The sequence below is a fragment of the Hippopotamus amphibius genome, chromosome 11, assembly GCF_030028045.1.
Source record: "Hippopotamus amphibius kiboko isolate mHipAmp2 chromosome 11, mHipAmp2.hap2, whole genome shotgun sequence".
Taxonomy (NCBI): Eukaryota; Metazoa; Chordata; class Mammalia; order Artiodactyla; family Hippopotamidae; genus Hippopotamus; species Hippopotamus amphibius.
In genome coordinates this window covers 11,678,739-11,696,431 of record NC_080196.1, presented here as the reverse complement: position 1 = coordinate 11,696,431, position 17,693 = coordinate 11,678,739, and the positions used below count along the sequence as shown (strand labels likewise).

The window sequence follows — 17,693 nt, the reverse complement described above, 5'->3', positions numbered from 1 at the left end:
TTCACGGGTTGGTAGGTGCCTTATTGTCCTTCATTTCCTCATCTGCAAAATGGGCAAAATAATATGTGTAAAGTGCTTAGAATCTTGCCTAAGTGAGGTCTCAATAGATAATAGCCATCATTGTCATCACAGTAAGATAAAATCAACACATTACTGTGTGCCTGGCATCTAATAGAGCGCCAGGCATAGGCAGGGCCTCAATAATCGTTTGTTGAGTGGACGATGTTGCAAAAAACCACAAGGACACGGCCTTGCTGGACTAAGGGAGGCACAGTAGGAAGCAGTGGGGAATCGGCAGATGGAATGTGCTCCCAGACCCCAAACCCATCTTACTCTCAGCCTAAGAGCCCAGCGTTTCCTCTTCACTGTAGCCCCCAGGAGAAAAACACTGGGGCTCCTGTTTGGGATACTTCTCCTGTGACATTTCCACTATTTAAAAAAGTTGAGGTTTCACAGAAAGTCCTCCATCAGTGAGTTCATTCTCTCTCGATGCTGTCTGCCTTGGCTGGGTACCACCAGGTAGTGAGTGGTGGCTAATTAGGATTGCGTAAGCACAGCTGTCAGACTCCCTTCAGGAGCAGAACTCCAGTAATGGAGGAACACATCATTCAGTATACGGCACAAGCTTTTCACTGGCATGTACATGGTTTATTAAGACAACAAATACATCTATTCACTTGCAATTCTGTGTATAAACGGAGACAATACACTAAAGTAGGGGAACCCAGTATTTTTTGTACGTGAGAACTACTTTCTTTTTCCCACTCCCCTTGTCGATATTCTCAGCACATCATAAAGGCAATGTTTGAAAACTTATCTCTTACTATGTATTCAACCTCCGAATTGAAGCCACATAAGCAAAAATAGTATCAGGTACATTGGGTACTTTGTCCCTAATTTAACTATTATAGGCTTATTTCTCCCTTTCTTAGGTCAAAGAAACAGCCCCTCATAATCCCCTTCTAGAAGACAAAAAGGGCCAAAAGCAATTCTTGCCCATGTTTTGTATTGGTTGACCCTGCAACCTGAGTCACAATAGATTGGATTGGGGACTGGTACTTGGCCTACAGACAGACACGCATAGCATGAGGTGGTCTGGTGCAAGTGCTTTGCTTATCTGAGGCATTTTCTGTTCAAAGAAGGACTGGAGAAAGCATTTAGGGCTTTATTCTGGTCACCCAGGAGGGGCACAGTTGGTAGCAATGGCAGAAACCAAGAACCATGGAGAGAGGGTGTTAAGCTGATGGCACCAGGTGGCAGGCGTCATACGGTAGAGCAGAGCTTAGAAAGAGTAAAAAATGAAAGTAGAGGGAGTCAGAGGCAGAGAAATAAATGGGACTGGAAGAGTCACCAGGAGAGGGGACAAGGGACTTTTTCCCCCCTGAAATGACAGCTACTAAGAGCTGCTCAGGACACTAGAACATTTGTTGTTTCCTGAAAGGCAACAAGAACCTTCCAGTTCCAGGAGGCCTGGCCAAGTCTCAAGACACAGCCAGTTCCTGGGGTTTCCTTCCTTTGCTGTGTAGCATCCTTACAGAAAGACCTCTGAGATGGCCTTAGCACAGCCGTACCCGGACAGAGCCTTGGCCTCCCCTGCGTGGTGCCCGGGTTCACTCTCTCTTTCCTCCCTTTCACACCACTGCCTCCGGAGTCAGCCAGTGCTGTGTGGGCAGAGGCTACAGGGGCTCAGGCCCATGCACCAAATGTTATAAACGAAATGATGCGGCTGGTGCCTGTTTGATGGAGCTGGGAGGGTGGCGGCAGAATTCAGCCTGTAATCCTGAAGTCAGGGAGAGGTCATCTGGTGGTCTCTGAGGTCATAGTCACTTCCCTGCAGGCAGCTCAGGTCTCAAAACTCAGCTCAGTTGTTCCAGGTTGCAGCTGTACATTAGAATCAACTGGGAAGCTTTTTAAACAGTGTGGCTGAGGAGGTGTGGCCTCACACCAGTTAAGCCAGCGTCTCCAGAGATTGGGACCAGGCATTGGTATTTTTCAAGTGCTCCCCAAGTGATTCTAAAGTGCAGCCAGGGTTGAGGACCATCCAGTTAACAGCATTTAGAGGACTCTCTCTAGTTTGCTACTAGAATCAGTTTCTCAGTGTCGGTTTCCACTGACATGGGCAATTCCTGTGGACAGAGAGGAGCTCTTAGGGCACTGGGACCTCATATGTGCCCTTCTCCTTCTCCTCAATCCTTTTCAATTATTGGGACTCACCCCCTGCCTCCACCTACATTAGGCTGATACTTCACTTTAGATAATAATTGTCTCAATCGTTTTTTGTAATTCTTATTAAAAAGTTTCCATTTGAATTAAATTCTCCCAAAGAGATTTCTATTCTATAATGGTCCCAAAGATGTAATTTCTGAGATATACTTTCTCCAGGGAAAACCATTTATTTGTGGTCTCCTTTATTCATGTAGGGTCCCTACATTTTGATGAATGGAGTCACTTGGTTATTTATGAATATTTCATAGCTCATATAGATCCATACATAGATGAACTGAAAATAAAAGAGGTTTCCTCTTCTAATGCTCTGTGTAATACCTTTCTTTTTTTCATCTGAGCAAAAAGACGAGGTTAGGTGCCTGATTACATTTTATTATAGTGTGATAAAATTTCAAAACAAATAGGTGCAGCTGAGCTGCCTCTCAGTGTTCTTTCAATGTGGTTCATGTTGAAAATACTCTTTCCCAACTTTGCTGGGAGTGTCACTCTACATAGTACTTGCCCTCTTGGTCTATTAGCTTCTGTCTTCAGACTTTAATCACCCCCTGCCCTGCCTCAAAACACCCTTCTTTTATGTTCTTCTTCAGCTAGGCTCTAATCTTTGCTCTGCTGCCTGTTGGAATTCCCCTCCTCCACCTCTCAGGTTGCTGTCTGTTTTCCTCTTCAAAATGCCATGCTGATGTTACCTTGTAGCTTTATTTAGCTTACTTTATTCTTAGAACAACTCATTGTTTCACAAGAAACATTTACAGCTTTTAATTGGTTTCTTCTGCCATATTTAAATTCTTAAAAATTAAAGATATCAAAAATCTTGGTTTTTTAAAATTATAAGTTAATAACAACACATTGTAGATACCTTTACAAATCTGTTAGATTCCTGTAACTCAGAGGGCAATAGTGCCTTTCCAATTACTCTAAAAGATCTTTGCCAATAAAGTAGTGTGAAACCTTCTGAGTCCTATGGCTTCTTTTATAGCATCTTTTCTTTGGTTCCAATTCCAAGTCCTCATTTATCACTTTGTCTACTGTAAGAATCCACTGAAACAAGGAAACCCCTTCTCTTAGCAAGTGTCCTAGAGCCATGCTTCTCCCATGTTAAATGAATATGAATCATCTGGGGATCTTGTTAAAATTCAGATTTTGATTCAGTAGGTCTGGGTGGGGCCTGAGATTCTGCATTTGCAACAAGCTCCCAGGTGCTGCTGCTCCTCCTCTTCCTCCTCCTCCTCCCCCTCCCCCTCCTCCTCCGAAGCACTACCATAGGGAGGTTCTTAAGCAGCTTTGGTGCTTGTCCCAAATATTTCATCACTACAGCTTTCTCCCTGCTTAGCTATAAGGTTCTCAAATCAACTCTCAACTCTCAGTTGCTGAATTAAGATGAGGTCAGTAGCCTCCTTGAAGCCCATATACTTAAAATGTTTGTTTTTTCATCTTGCCAATCAATCTTCCTAGTTTCTGGCTATTTACTATTACTTAAATTGACACAACGTGTCACATCCTTCAACTCTTGGTCCTTAATCATTCCTACAAAGCAATTCATATGCAACAGTAGTCATTTTCCCTCTACTTTCATTTTTTAAAAATTTAATTTTGTTTCCTTATAATTATCTCTTCTTATTAGCACTTTTAAAACTTTCACTTTTTTGGGGTTTATCAGACATGATGGGATTAAGAATGTTCATAAAGCACCTCAAAATGAAGAACAAACATGCCATAGACTAACAAACAGTGCAGCGGTCAAGAAGAAGATGATTGGGCACAAGTAAAGCTATTTTCTAGTGACAGGCAGACTCTTTTGATCTGATTTGGTACTTCATTGGAATGTATGAAACTTAGTAAATTGAAAACTTATGAGCAGGGGAGTTTATTTAAATTGAATGAAGTGAAAAAGATTTATTATTTCTCAGTGCCTGTGGTTTCCACATCTACTAGATGCTGAGGAATCTGTCTCTATGGACCTGATCATTCAGTCACTTACTCTGTACCAGGTACTGTTTCTGGGTGGTAGAGAAGGACCCAATAAACAGCAATCCTCACTTGTCCCAATCAACTAAGTAATAAGAAAGTCAGCATAAAGCACCCAAAACATCACTTTCATTTCTGGTGAGGCTGATGAAGCACATGACTTATGGTCATGGGCAAGCAGAACTCCTGTTACTGAACCTCAGGTTAAGAGGTGCCCACCCAGTTACAGAAAGCACTGGGTCACTGCAGCCTGCCCACCAGGCAGCCTGTCCTTGTGGAGTGGAATGGCTGTTCTTTACTGGATGTTTGCACCCAAGGAAAAGAAGAGAGGATGGGGCCAGGCTCCTCATTCCCTAGATCACTAATCAGAATAGTCACTTCTGCTCTGCCAGGAAAGGCCCGTCCTCACGCAGCCCATCTGACTTGCCTCATTCAATCCCAGCCCTATCAGATCCTGTCTTTATTTAAAATTTTGATATTTTTCTCATCACAAAATTTTTCACTAATTTAAATGTTTTTGAATATTGCATTAAAATATTCATCTTGATTACTAAAGTTTTTGGCTCCTCACGTTTTACATCTGAAGTGAATGCCTTACCCACCTCACCTTAGTCTCAGACCTGGTTTTAAAATAAATGTGTAAGCAAGTAAACAACTTTTCTTAATTAAACAATTATTAAATAAATTATCAGACAGTGTTATGTACTAAGTTGAGAATCAGAGTGTATAGGAAGTGATTGGGCCAGTAACTGGCACGATGGGGAAGATCTACCTAAGAGGATGATATTTAAGTTGAGATCTGAATGCCACAGAGAAGCCAGGCATGGGACAATCTGGAGAAAAGCTTGTGAAAAGGCCTCAAGGAAATGAATCTAGGATTTTCAGGGAACACATAACATATCAAAGGTTAGTATGACTTAAATGTCAAGGAATGACAGGTGAGTAGTACTTGCGTTGGATAGTGTGTCAGGAAGGGTTCAAATTTTAGGACTTTGTAAGCCAAGTAAGGAGTTTGATTTTTTTCCCAAGGGCACAGAAGAATTTAAAGCAGGAAAGAGACACAATCTGACTGCTCTTTTAAATAATTCTCTTGGCTGCTCTATCAAGGATGAGTTATAGGGCTGTGCACGGCAAAAGAATAGAATCAGGAGACCTGTCAGTATTCCTGCTAAAAGATGATGGTGCCTTGGACCAGGGTGATTATAGTGAAGATGGAGAAAGGAACAGGTTCTAGCAATACTTTAGAAATAGAGTTGATTGGACTTGATGAATTAATATTCAGCAGGTAGGGAAAATAAGAAATGGGTAATTTCAGGTGGCTTAACTTGAGCAACTTGGTGGATGATGGTGCCACTTACCGAAAATAGAAGAGACTGGAATTAGGTTTGAAAGTGAGTTTGCAATTAAATTTTCGATTTTTGGTATTTTGGGTTTGAGATGCCTGTGGAATACATGTGGAGTAAGCAACTGGTATGAACTGAAGGAAGGGGAGGGAAGACAAGGCTGAAGATAAAGATTTGGGCATCACCAATGCCTCTAGAATATCCAGCATCGTAATGGATCGAATAACCCAGGAAGAGAGCATACATGGAGAAGAGGGGGAGGCTGCAGATGTAGCCTTGGGAGCATCTGTTGAAATAGGAGGAGGAGGAGGAGTGGACAGGAAGGGAAAGTTCCAGAATGGTGTCCTTGAAGGCAAGAGAAGGTGTCTTAATGGGATAAGGAACTGCATAAGAGCCACTGAGAGGTGGGGGGAGGTCAGGGCAGGTAAGTAAATGGTATCAGCAACACGGAGGTCACTGATAACTCAACAAAGGCCACCTCCTTCCATGTGAAGGACACAAAAGCCTGATAGGGTAGGTTGAAGAGAGAATGGAAAGTAAGGATGGGGCGGGGCGGGGCGGGGCAGGGCGGGGGGGGGGGGGTGAGGGGAAGGACGGGGAACACTTCCCTGATGGCGCAGTGGTTAACAATCTGCCTGCCAACGCAGGCAGACGGGTTCCATCCCTCGTCCGGGAAGATCCCACATGCCTTAGTGTAAGTAAGCAACGAATCCCGCGCACCACAACTACTGAGCCTGCGCTCTGAGCCCGTGAGCCACAACTACAGAGCCCATATGCCACAGCTACTGAAGCCCACATGCCTAGAGCCCATGCTCTGCAACAAGAGAAGCCACTGCAATGAGAAGCCCACGCACTCGCCACAACTAGAGAACGTCTGGGCGCAGCACCTAAGACCCAATGCAGCCAATAAATAATTTATTTAAAAAAAAGAAAAAGTAAGAATGTGGGAACAGTTGAGTTTTGCCATTTTGTCAAAAGAAGAAACCAAGGCTCAGAGTGGTTAACTTTCTCATCCAACGTCAAAGCCAGCGGGGTCACATCCTGGAACCGGAGTCCATGGAAGTGTGTGCTACAGGGAGGTGCACGCTACGCAAGAAACGGACCCAACTCTCTTACAAGCTGTGAAAACAAACGTGGCACTCAAAGAGGCGCTGGATTTAAAGCATTCTTTCACGCGGAAGCTTCAGGTTTAAAGAGTAAAGGGAGAGGGCCTGCCTGTGGGCTATGAAGAGGCACGGGAGCCGCTCGCTTTCCCGGCCGGGAGCTAGGGGCCGCCCCCTTTCCGAGCCCGAGCCCCGCGCGGCTCACTGCGGCTGCGCAGGCCTGGGCGCGGTGGGGACGGGCGGGAGCGCGCGAGCGGGGGGCGGGCACGCGGAAGGAGCCGCGGCGCGGAGGCCTGAGCGGGCAGGGGGCGGGGCCGACCGCGAGCGTGCGGGGCGCGCGGTGACAGGTGCGGGGCCGGGGGGCGTCTGCGCGGGGCCGAGGGCGGCGGCGGCGGCGGCCTGAACCGAGGAGGAGCGGCGGAGGCGGCGGCGATGCTGGAGACCCTGCGCGAGCGGCTGCTGAGCGTGCAGCAGGATTTCACCTCCGGGTGGGTACAAGGTGGGGGGCGGAAGGGGACCCGGGGTCCGGGTCGAGGAGCCGGGGGCGCCGGACGTCGCCTCCGCGCAGCCCGGGCCGACCCCGCGCCCTCCCCTCCCCCCGCCCCTGGGCCTCCCCCCGCCCCTTGGGCCTCCCCCCTCCCCCGCCCCCCCCCGCGGCGCCGGGAAGTAACGAACTTTCCGGCGTCCGTCCGGCGGCGCAGAGTCACCCAGGTCCCGGCGGGCAGGCTCGGACCCGCGCCCCGGGGCCGGGAGGGGGCCGGGCGGGCCCGAGGGGGCGCCGGGTGAGGGGGGAGCGCGCCTCCCCTCCCCTGCGCCCCCTCCCCCGCCGCCGAGACCCCTGCCCGCTCGCGCCCCGGGGCTCCTGCGGCCCCGGCCCGGCCGCGCGCGCCGCTCGCTCGCCCAGCCTTTGCCGCGGCTTGGGCGCCTCTTCCCCTTTTGCGCTCTCTCTCCCTTTGCCTCGGGTTTGACGCCTCGGCGAAGAAACGCCGGGGCCGCAGAAACGACAGGACTCTAGCAGCGCTGTTGACGCCGGGTGCTGGAGCGCGCGGGGACCCGGCGGTTCCCCAGCTGTGCTTAGAGTCACCCGGGAGCCTTAAACCATCTGGAGGCCTGGGTCGCAGCCTATGCCAATCACCGCAGACTGGGGATGGGGTTTAAAGGCCCCCAGGGGATTCCTGTGTGCGGACTCTGGGAACCGCAGACGTAGACTCTAACGCCGGACTTGGCTGGGTTCTTTTCTCTGCCGCTTAAACGCGTGTCTGCAAGTTTCTCTGCCTGTTTCCACGACTGTACGACGGGGAGGAGGATGGTACTTACAGGGTTATTGTGAGGATGAATGAATTCACATGTAAAACATCGCAGTCCCACTGTGTCGCTGTTGTTATTCAGTGCTTAATTCATTTTAATGTTTCCATGACTTTAGAAACGGTGTCACTTTGATAAAGGATCTGTCACCTTTAGATTACAAATCCATTGGAGAATGCTCTGAATATGAGGGCCTCTCCATCATGTTTTAAATTCCTAATGAGAAAGATGTTAGGTAAAATTTTATGGGGCAAAAGTGTTTATGCTGTTTGCCTCTTGGGTGCTGAGTAGTGACAAACTGTCAAATATTTGAGCACTTACATGTAAAGCATTTTTGGTAGTCTTGGTTTGGTGTCCTTAAGAATATTGATTGCAGATGCTGTAGGAGTCATTCAGTCATTCATTGACGCTGTGCTTGCATGCTTGCATTTCTTTCCCCTTTCTTTAAATTTAAAAAGTAACTTCTTTCAGGACGAAAATTATTGTATTGAAAAATGGGGGTGTGATGCTGCAGTGATAGCATGAGAATGGTCACAGATGACCCCATCTGGGACAGCCCTGTTGTCATCACGTCAAGGAATTCCTTGATAGTGTAACAGTCTGTCTTCCGGGAGTTAGGACTACTCTAACCCTCTAGGTCATGTGATTGCCTCTGAATCCATTCATTCCCCTGATCTTTGCTTAAGAAGGTTCAGCTCTCCTAGGAATATGGATTCTGGACCCAAACCATCCTGGGAGATCTGGAAAGGCAGAGTTTAGTTAGGGAGAGGGTTGAGGGGATCTGGTTAGAATGCTTTGGAAACTGACTTTACCTTTTGAAGGTGCCATAAACTGGGGCCAGTTTGGGATTAGACATCCTGAGAGGGCTTTCATTCTGTTTAGGCCCTTCATTGGCTTCCCTGTATGGGTCACTTTCAGCTGGACTGTCACTGTGTGCCATTAGCCTGTCACCTGACAGAGACATAACCCATCTTCACATGATGTCTGTCTTCTTATCTACTGGCAGCTTTAAACTCTGGTGTTCACCTTTGTCAGGTCCAATTCCTATGCGATTCTTAACAAGAAAAAATCCACGTAATTGCTTTTAGTAGACTCTTTCTTATTCATTCTAAGATCAACCTATTTTTGAATATTTTGCCAAGCTGAGAGAAAGTAAAATTAAACACAGCTTCAGGTGTATATTGCATGAAAGCACTGAGGGATTCAGAGATGAAAGCAACATGGCCCTCATCTCTCAAAACTACCAAACTGGACCTGGCATTCCTTTAGAACACGTGCTGTTCGTGCCCACAGAAGCCAGAGCAGCTGGCTTACAAAATAATTGGAAACTTCACCCGTTTGGATTGCCCCAGGGACTCAGTAGAAGAAAGGCCTAGTGCTTTCCTGAGCTCCTTCACTGTGGATTTTCACAGTACCCAGAGCAGTAACTTCTTCTCAGGGCTTTTCTGGTCATTTTCAGTTTCTGAGAATTCATATAACTGGAGCTAAAATGTAGGCAATTTACTTTTTTTTTTTTAAGTAAAATAGGAATATTTATCAGGCTCACAAGAGAATGCCACATTAGTGATTAAAGCATATTTGATGAACACAATAAATTTCAACTTTCCATTCCAACTTAGAAAAAAATGCAGCTTGAGATCAGTTGAGGGCAGTGGAGAGAGTGCTGCTGGCTTTCAGGGGTTGTCCCTGGACTCGTGATCTGTTTTCATAACCTTTTGTTTGTAATAATAGTTACGTCAAAATCGAGGTAAACCTAGAAATTATGGTTTTTTTTTTTCTGGCCTAACTGGGTGGCCAGCTGGTCCAAAGGCCACAGCACAGAGGAGACTGGCTCCCAGCTTCACTCTTTGCCCCTCACCTACATGAGTCCTCATCTGATATAACTTCCTTGGAACGCTAGGAGCCTTTTGGAGAGTTTACACAGAACACCCACTTTTTAGGGACTGGCCTGAGCTCTCGGGGAAACTTTTGGACACACTGAAGCACTTACTTCAAATCTACTCTGGTCTTTGATTTTTACCTTTTGAGTAGTTGTGACCCATGGCCTCAGGATTGAAGTATGCAGGCATGCAAAACCCTTCAGGAAACTGAAAATCATATTTACCGAGGGTTTTCAGTTGCCTGTCACTGGCTGGCATTTCCTGTCTGTAATGCCCTGGGTGCTATTGGATAGCAATAGAAGTTCCTAGTTATTACTTGTTGCAACTAGACAACAGGTGTTTGCTCCTCAAAGCCATCTCTGTCCTGACCTCCAGCCCTGCCCACTATGCTCATTTTCTCTTTTTCCCTCCCATGGTATCAAAACCTACTCAAAGGAGAGGATCTAACAATCTAATTCACAGTGTGGTAAAATGGTGAGGCTTTGCCTAACATGTTGACTCTTCCATGGTGGCTTATCTTTTAATAAGCAGGAAAACAATCTCAATATTCAATTTGACTTAATAAATATTTACTGAGTTCCCACCAAGTGTCAGACACTAGGCTAGGAACTTGAAGTCTTCTTTATCATAGAAGCTCTTTTCATTTTGTTATATATAAAAAAAAAAAAGATTTAAGAGGCCACCTGCTCAGTTTTGCCTACTCTGCCAGTGTCTGTATATAGGGCTAGATCCTGGAGCTATAAAGTTGACTAAAACAGTTTCTACCCTCCAGATGCCCTAGACTGGTGGTAACATAAAGCAAAGCAGAAGGAACTGATGTGAAAGATACAAGTGAGGTGGTTTGTGAGCTCAGAGGAAAGAGTTCAGATGCATTTATGGAAGGCTTCACAGAGGAGGTGGCCTTTAGACTGGGCCTTGAAGAGTGAGGAGGGATGAGGACAGATTTGGGTGAGGGATTTCAGAGATGAAGCTCTTGTGGGAGAGGAACCTGGAAAGGAAGTTTAGTGTCTGATAATAGAGGGTCTTCAGTGCTTCGCTAAATTAATTCATTTATCAAATATTTATTGAGTGCTTACCTTTTGACAGGTACTAGGGTTACAGCAGAGAATGCGCACACACCAGACAGCAAATAATGTCCCTGCGCTAATTCTACCAGTGGGAGGCAGAATATCTAGAAGGTCATAGTACTGTCACTAAAAATAAAGCAGGTTAAGGGGTTTTTGGGAACGGGGGATTGCTATTTTATATAGGGAGTCTTGGCTTATTTTTAGGTTGACTGAATCTTCTGAAGGTTTTTGTGGAGGGGAGCGGCCTGAGCCTACCTGTATTTCTGAAATAGTAATTTGGGAGGTGATGTGGTGGGAGGATTAGAGATGGGGAACAGGGAGAGTATTAAGGAGGCTGTAATTATGGGGCAGGTGAGAGAGAGAGAGAGAGAGAGAAGGAATAGAAATTTGAAGGAGGGAATAGTCATGACAGGCACTGGTTGATTTCATGAAAAGTGAGACTAGGAAGTGAAAATGGTGGAGAAGTTAAAGATGTTAATTTTGGAGTATCTTAGATAATGATGTCATTTACCAACAGGAGAGAAGTTAAGTGGTTTTGAGAGAGAAGGAGCTGTTGACAGTGAATGTGTTGTGAGGTCCAAGAAGCAGTGGGAAATTTACAAAACAGGAGAGAGGCTAGAACCGAAGCAGTGTATTTGGGGGTGACTAGGATATAGTCTGCAGTCCTTTCCCCTTCCTGAGTCTGTGTGGCTTTTGTGTGAATCTCTCAACCTTCAGAGCTTTGAGGTCATGTGCACTTAGGTGTGATTGATGCTTTTGTGTTTCCTGATCTTGGCTTTAAAAAGGAAAGAAAAAATGATAAACATTAACGGGAAAATATAACAGATTGGATTTGTATTCATAAACAGAATTTAAAGTCAGAATGATGGAGACATGAAAATGAATTTTAAGGGACAAAATATGCTAATTAATACATTTTGTGGTGTTTTAAAGCAGCCATCCTCACCTTTCATAATAGCTGATGGGAAACAAAAAAAACAAACAAACAAAAAAAAAAAAACAGAAAAGGGCTTCCTAGGTGGCGCAGTGATTGAGAATCCGCCTGCCAATGCAGGGGACACAGGTTCGATCTCTGCTCCAGGAAGATCCCACATGTCTCGGAGCAACTAAGCCCGTGTGCCAAAAAAACAACAAAAAAACCATAATAGCTGATGGGGTTAGATGAGTAGGAAATTGAAGTGCAGATAAAGGGAATGCCATCAAGGTCCCCCATGCTGTCAGGTCAGGCCCAGAAAGCACATTTCCTGCTCATCAGTCATTGCTGTGCTTCACCTTTCATTCTGTATAACTACTTTTTAAACTTTTTATCTAAGCAGTTTTGCTAGTTATCTCTGTTTCTTCATAAGATGCCTCCATCTCAGTATTTTCTGTAAAGCTTAAAAAAATAAATGTGCTGGGGTCAATTAAGGTAAGTCATTGCAACAATCTAAAAATAAAATATTGTAGTGGTAGGATGAATTTGAAGCTGAGTGCTTTGAACTCCGAAGTGTGCATTAGTTGCTTCAGGTAGAAAATAATTGTCAGGTGGCTGACTTGGAAGTCTGTATGTTAATATACTTACACAGCAGCACTCAGGTCTCCCTGGGCATGTATGGTATTGCAAAGAAGATTAGGAATGGTGGAGAAGCCTTTTATGGGAACTGGTACATTGGGGGACCTCTGTTTTACCTTGGCCCTGTAATTTACATAGCTTCTTACCTTTCTTGATGGCAGTAATTTTTGTTGTACTTGGTGATAATTTTTATTACACTTCTTGTTTGAATTGGCTCTATAATTAACAGTTACAGTTTGCTGCCAAAGTCATATTTGGAATTTCCTTTAATTCTTGTGGCAAATCGTTATGGTCAGTATAATACTCCTGTTTTATGGTTTAGGAAACTGGGGTTATTATACTTAGATCAGTATTTCCTTCTCAGTGTGTCAAGACATTGTGGGGCTTCATTAGTGGGTTGTTTCCAGCACAGAATCACTGTGAGAAACTTAGAGTTGTCCTCAAATAAAAATGGTAAGCTTCTTATAGTTGAATTCTGGGTTTTGAGTGTGTACTTCAGAAAGGAATTTTTTGCTTTTTGGGGGGTTACTTGTTAAATATATCTGACCTTATTTTTTTTTCAACTTAAGGTGTTACATTGACTATTATTATTTTATCTTTTTCTCTCCTGAACTTTCTTCACTGTTTCTTACTTTCTTCTTGCTACTTTGTTTTCTCCAGCAGTTTCTATTCTAAATTTTGGCATATTGCTGATTTATATGAAGAAAAGAATATCTAAAAGACTGTTTTTGTTATTAAAACTTTTTTACAAAGTATTAAATATTTACAAAAATAGAATAACACAGTGAGGCCCATATATCCATTATTCAGATTCAACACTCGTCAACTATTACATTTGCTTTGTCTATCCCTTATTTATAAAGTAAACCTCAGACTTAGCTCTTACATCTCTCATACATCAGTTTTCATCTCTAAAAAAAAATACATTACATAAATGCAATGCCAATTCATACCTAGCAAAATTAACACTAATTCTTTGATATTATCAATTATCCAGTCTATAATCAAATTTCCTGGCTCTTAGAAATGTCTTTTTGTACTTGATTTGTTCAAATCCATGTCAGATAAGTTCCACACATTACATTTGGCTAAAGACCAGTTTTTAAAGCAGATGATTGTTAAGGGCCACCTGGGGAAGCTCTTACTGACCCTTCCAACAGTTTTATTTTTCAGCTGCCTATAACCTTCCTTCTTTCTCTTTTATACCAAACTAATTTTTTCCTTCTTTTTTAGGGGGGATGTGTGATATATTATAATTGAGAAGTTAAACATTTATTTCAGAAATAAATATTTGAAATACTAACCTAGAGATTTGCTAGGTCCAAAGAGGATCTTAACAGTGTGCTTTCAATGTCCTTGTGATACCTAACCGTATGAAACTGTCCCAAATCACTAAAAATAATACTAGAATCGTTTTGAGTATAGTGCACTGCTGTGTCTGCCTATCCTAGTATAATTCTACCTGGGATGTCACAACTAAGTGCCTTTCTCAGATTTTGGAATGGAAATGGTTGAATCTCTATCAAAATACCTTTCCCTAGCTGTTGCTTAATCTTAGTTTAAACCGGATTTACTAGTTTCCAAGCTAAGCTTGAAATTTTACATTGTTTTTCTAGGTCAGGTTGGACTTTTAAATTCAACTCATCTGGAGAGATGTATACAAATAGTTTTGTCTTAAAGAGATTGCTAAGTCTTCTTAACATTGTATAGGAATTGATCTCATCAATATTTTAGTTTTTGAAAAAGAACATAGACTAATACAAAAAAAGATCTTAGTATGAAATTGACACTGCAACTTGTTAAAAAATGGCATCTGGTACTAGAAGTCCCTTTCTGGTTTTAAGCCAGGCATTACTGACCAAAAAGTTGGAGTCCTCTGTCAGGGCTTGCACGCACAGCTGTGCACAACAGAGGGTTGGGGCTTTTGTAGGGGAGTCAGCTTGTATGCTAGGACAGTTTCTGGCTGAGTGAAGTAAAGTGTCTTGAGGAAGGAGTGCCTGTTTCTAGTTTTACAAAGGCTTTGTGGAGCTAGCTGGGGTACTATAGCCTATGCTTCAGACTCTATTTAGAAGTGAATATTCGTGGAAGTAATCAGATTAAGAAGAATACGTACAGATATCTCATTTTATGTGAAATTATCTCATAATTTAGCACTCACTTTTTGGCAGTTATATGATACAGAGTCAACAGTCAAACATAGGTAAAAATGGACTGGTGAAGTGAAAAAACAATTGTGTGAAGTTTATGAACTTCATATTTTATACATAGAAGACCCTATTTAATTTTATTTTACACATGCATTTCTAGCCCATTCATCTGTTTTCCAGCCCAGTAATTTAAAAAAGCAAATAGAAGGGGAGTAGGTTGTTATGAATAGCTAGCAGAAGCAGTACATGGTAGCTGATACTGGATGACCCGTGGTGACATGGAAAATTTAAATTTAGATAAAATAGACACAGAATCCTGAACCGATTCAAAAAACTACTTTATATTGGTTTCGAGTTGGTAAATGAAGAGGCATTCCTAGCTGAGAAACATCTAAGTAGAGTACTCTTTTGCCATGAAATGCAGTCTGTGGTATTCATGATAATGACCCTGAGTTATCAGAAAATGTTCAGTAGAATGTACCAAATCCTCTTTAATGAAAGAGGTTTGTAATGTGTTTTTGTTTTTGTTTTTAATTTATTTTTGTCTGCATTGGGTCTTCATTGCTGCACTCGGGCTTTCTCGAGTTATGGTGAGTGGGGGCTCCTCTTTGTTGCAGTGCATGGGCTTCTCATTGCGGTAGCTTCTCTTGTTGAGGAGCACGGACTCTAGGTGTGAAGGCTTCAATAGTTGTGGCACATGGGCTCAGTAGTTGTGGCTCACGGACTCTAGAGCGCAGTCTCAGTAATTGTGGCTCACGGGCTTAGTTGCTCTGCGGCACGTGGGATCTTCCCAGACCAGGGATCAAACCTGTGTCCCCAGCATTGGCAGGCAAATTCTTAGGCACTGCGCCACCAGGGAAGTCCCTGTAATGTATTTTAGAAAGCCTTTTATCAATAGCTAAAGTTTCTCAGCATATTGGTACATAGAGATAGTGCCTGGCATAGTATATACTTAAAAAATGTGCTGCTTAGATGTCTTTGTTACTAATCAAGTTCACCCATGGGGACCACTTTTTTTTCTGAAGATGCCAGAGTAGTGAGGTTTCTCTTGTCCAGTCATATTTAGGAAATGTTTCTAGAAAAGGGATTTAGGGCAAGAAAAATACAAAAATATTCGCTACAAATTTTCCATTTATGGTGTCTGATATACAATAAACAAATATTTGTTATCTATAGATCTGTTTAATTCTTGCTAAAGATAAATTAGCCTATCCAACCTGAAATTTTACCAGCTGTGAAATTTGCAGTTGAAAAAAATCTCTTAAGCTGTAAAAATATGATATTTTATTCTTGTTGAATTATAGGCTGAAGACTTTAAGTGATAAGTCAAGAGAAGCTAAAGTGAAAAACAAACCCAGGTAAGCTTGTGTTGATTTAATTTACTGTGACTTAAATTTCATACAACAGGAAACTGTATCTCTAAGAACTGTATGATTTCAAACTTTAGGTTCCAAATAAATATTTCCACTTAGAAAAAAAAAAAAAAAATTTCATACAACTTTTGGTTGTAGTCAGAATAATTACTTTAATGGGTTTTACATCTGTTGAATGCCCCTGACTAAACAATTTATTGATTCTTTCTAAATTTTGTTACACTGGAAATTTTTCTGATAAAATTGTAAAATGGTTCAAAAAATGGTGAAAATTGTTTTACTCTGTGACAATCAATGGCTATTTTATCACAGGCATTTTTATTTGTATATTAAGAGCAAAGTAAAAGTTCTCCATTATTGAGATGCAAATTAATAATGAAACAGTACTTGGCAAATGAGCCTCTTTAGCTGTGTTATCTGTTTTATATGAAAACAATATTATTTGTGCAAATTTTTTCATTTTTTAATAAAGCACATGACCAGATTTCACTTTTAAACCTAGAGATGGGAGCTTTTTAAAAAATTTCTTGTTATCTAGCATTCTATTAAAGTGTTTATTGTATTGTGTGCTAAAAATCTATAGGGCAAAGTGATGGTTTATAGTATATTGCAGTATATTAACTTCAGAATAGTAATACATTTTTCTAAAAGTTTAGAACAGTTGTCATTAGTGATTTTAAAATATTCCTTATTATTATTGACAGCACCAAAATTACTGCATGTGACTTTTTAAGTTGGCCTAAATCAGCAACAATTTTTAATAAAACGAGTGCTTCTTTTGGCAGGGCTGTTCCGTATTTGCCAAAGTACTGTGCTGGCCTAGAATTACTTAGCAGGTAAGTGTTTCCCTTTAAATAAAAAGGCTGTGCTTCTGACTATTGTCTAAAAGTATTTTATAATTTTATAGATAGAAACCTTAAAACAACAAAATTTTACCTTAACACAGAGATTGGAAATTATTTACTTGTTTCCCTGAGGGGCTTCTATGTTTCACTGATTAATACAAATGCCATTCAGACTTTGAGCATATTGATTACTATTGTGTTTACTAATCGATAACTGTACCATGTGCATGTATTGTTTGTGGTTTCTTTGTTGCTAGAAAATTGATTCTCAATTTGAGTCCTCAATAATTTTGTTACTTTGATTCTTTAATACCATTTCTTCTCCAGTCTGTTTCTATTGATGTGGAGATTAGTATTAAAATATATGATATTCTTAGATATGATATCAAAAGCATAAGAAACAAAGGAAAAAAGATAAATTGGACTTTATCAAAATTAAAAACTTTTGCTCTTTAAAAATCACTATCAAGAAAATGAAACAAGGGACTTCCCTGATGACGCAGTGGTTAAGACTCTGCTCTCCCAATGCAGAGGGCCTGGGTTTGATCCCTGGTTAAGGAACTAGATCCCACATGCATGCCACAATTAAGAGTTCATGTGCCACAACTGAGGAGCTGGTGAGCCCCAACTAAGGACCCTGCCTGCCACAACTAAGACCCAGCAGAACCAAATAAATAAATAAATAAATAAATAATTTTTTTAAAGAAAGATGAAAACAACCCACAGAATGGGAGAAAATATTTGCAAATTATATATCTGTTGAGGTAGTTGTATCTAAAATATATAAGTAACTGTTACAACTCAACAGTAAAAAGACAAATAATCCAATGAAGAAATAGGCAAAGGATTTGAATAGACATTTCCATAAAAAAGATAGGCAAATGGCC

General features: G+C 42.2%; 1 protein-coding gene across 2 annotated transcripts in view; it reads left to right on the top strand.

Moving 5' to 3' along the window:
- Positions 1-6,926: 6,926 nt before the first annotated feature.
- Positions 6,927-17,693, top strand: part of DTNBP1 (dystrobrevin binding protein 1) — a 100,348-nt gene continuing 89,581 nt past the window's right edge. The window contains exons 1-3 of one of the 2 annotated variants that reach the window (XM_057700594.1): positions 6,927-7,125; positions 15,893-15,946; positions 16,747-16,797. In XM_057700594.1, the coding sequence (XP_057556577.1) occupies positions 7,070-7,125; positions 15,893-15,946; positions 16,747-16,797 (161 nt within the window). In that variant the 5' untranslated portion in view covers positions 6,927-7,069. Of the gene's footprint in view, positions 7,126-12,277; positions 12,298-15,892; positions 15,947-16,746; positions 16,798-17,693 lie in introns of those variants that run through there. The other variant, XM_057700595.1, reaches the window with a different exon arrangement.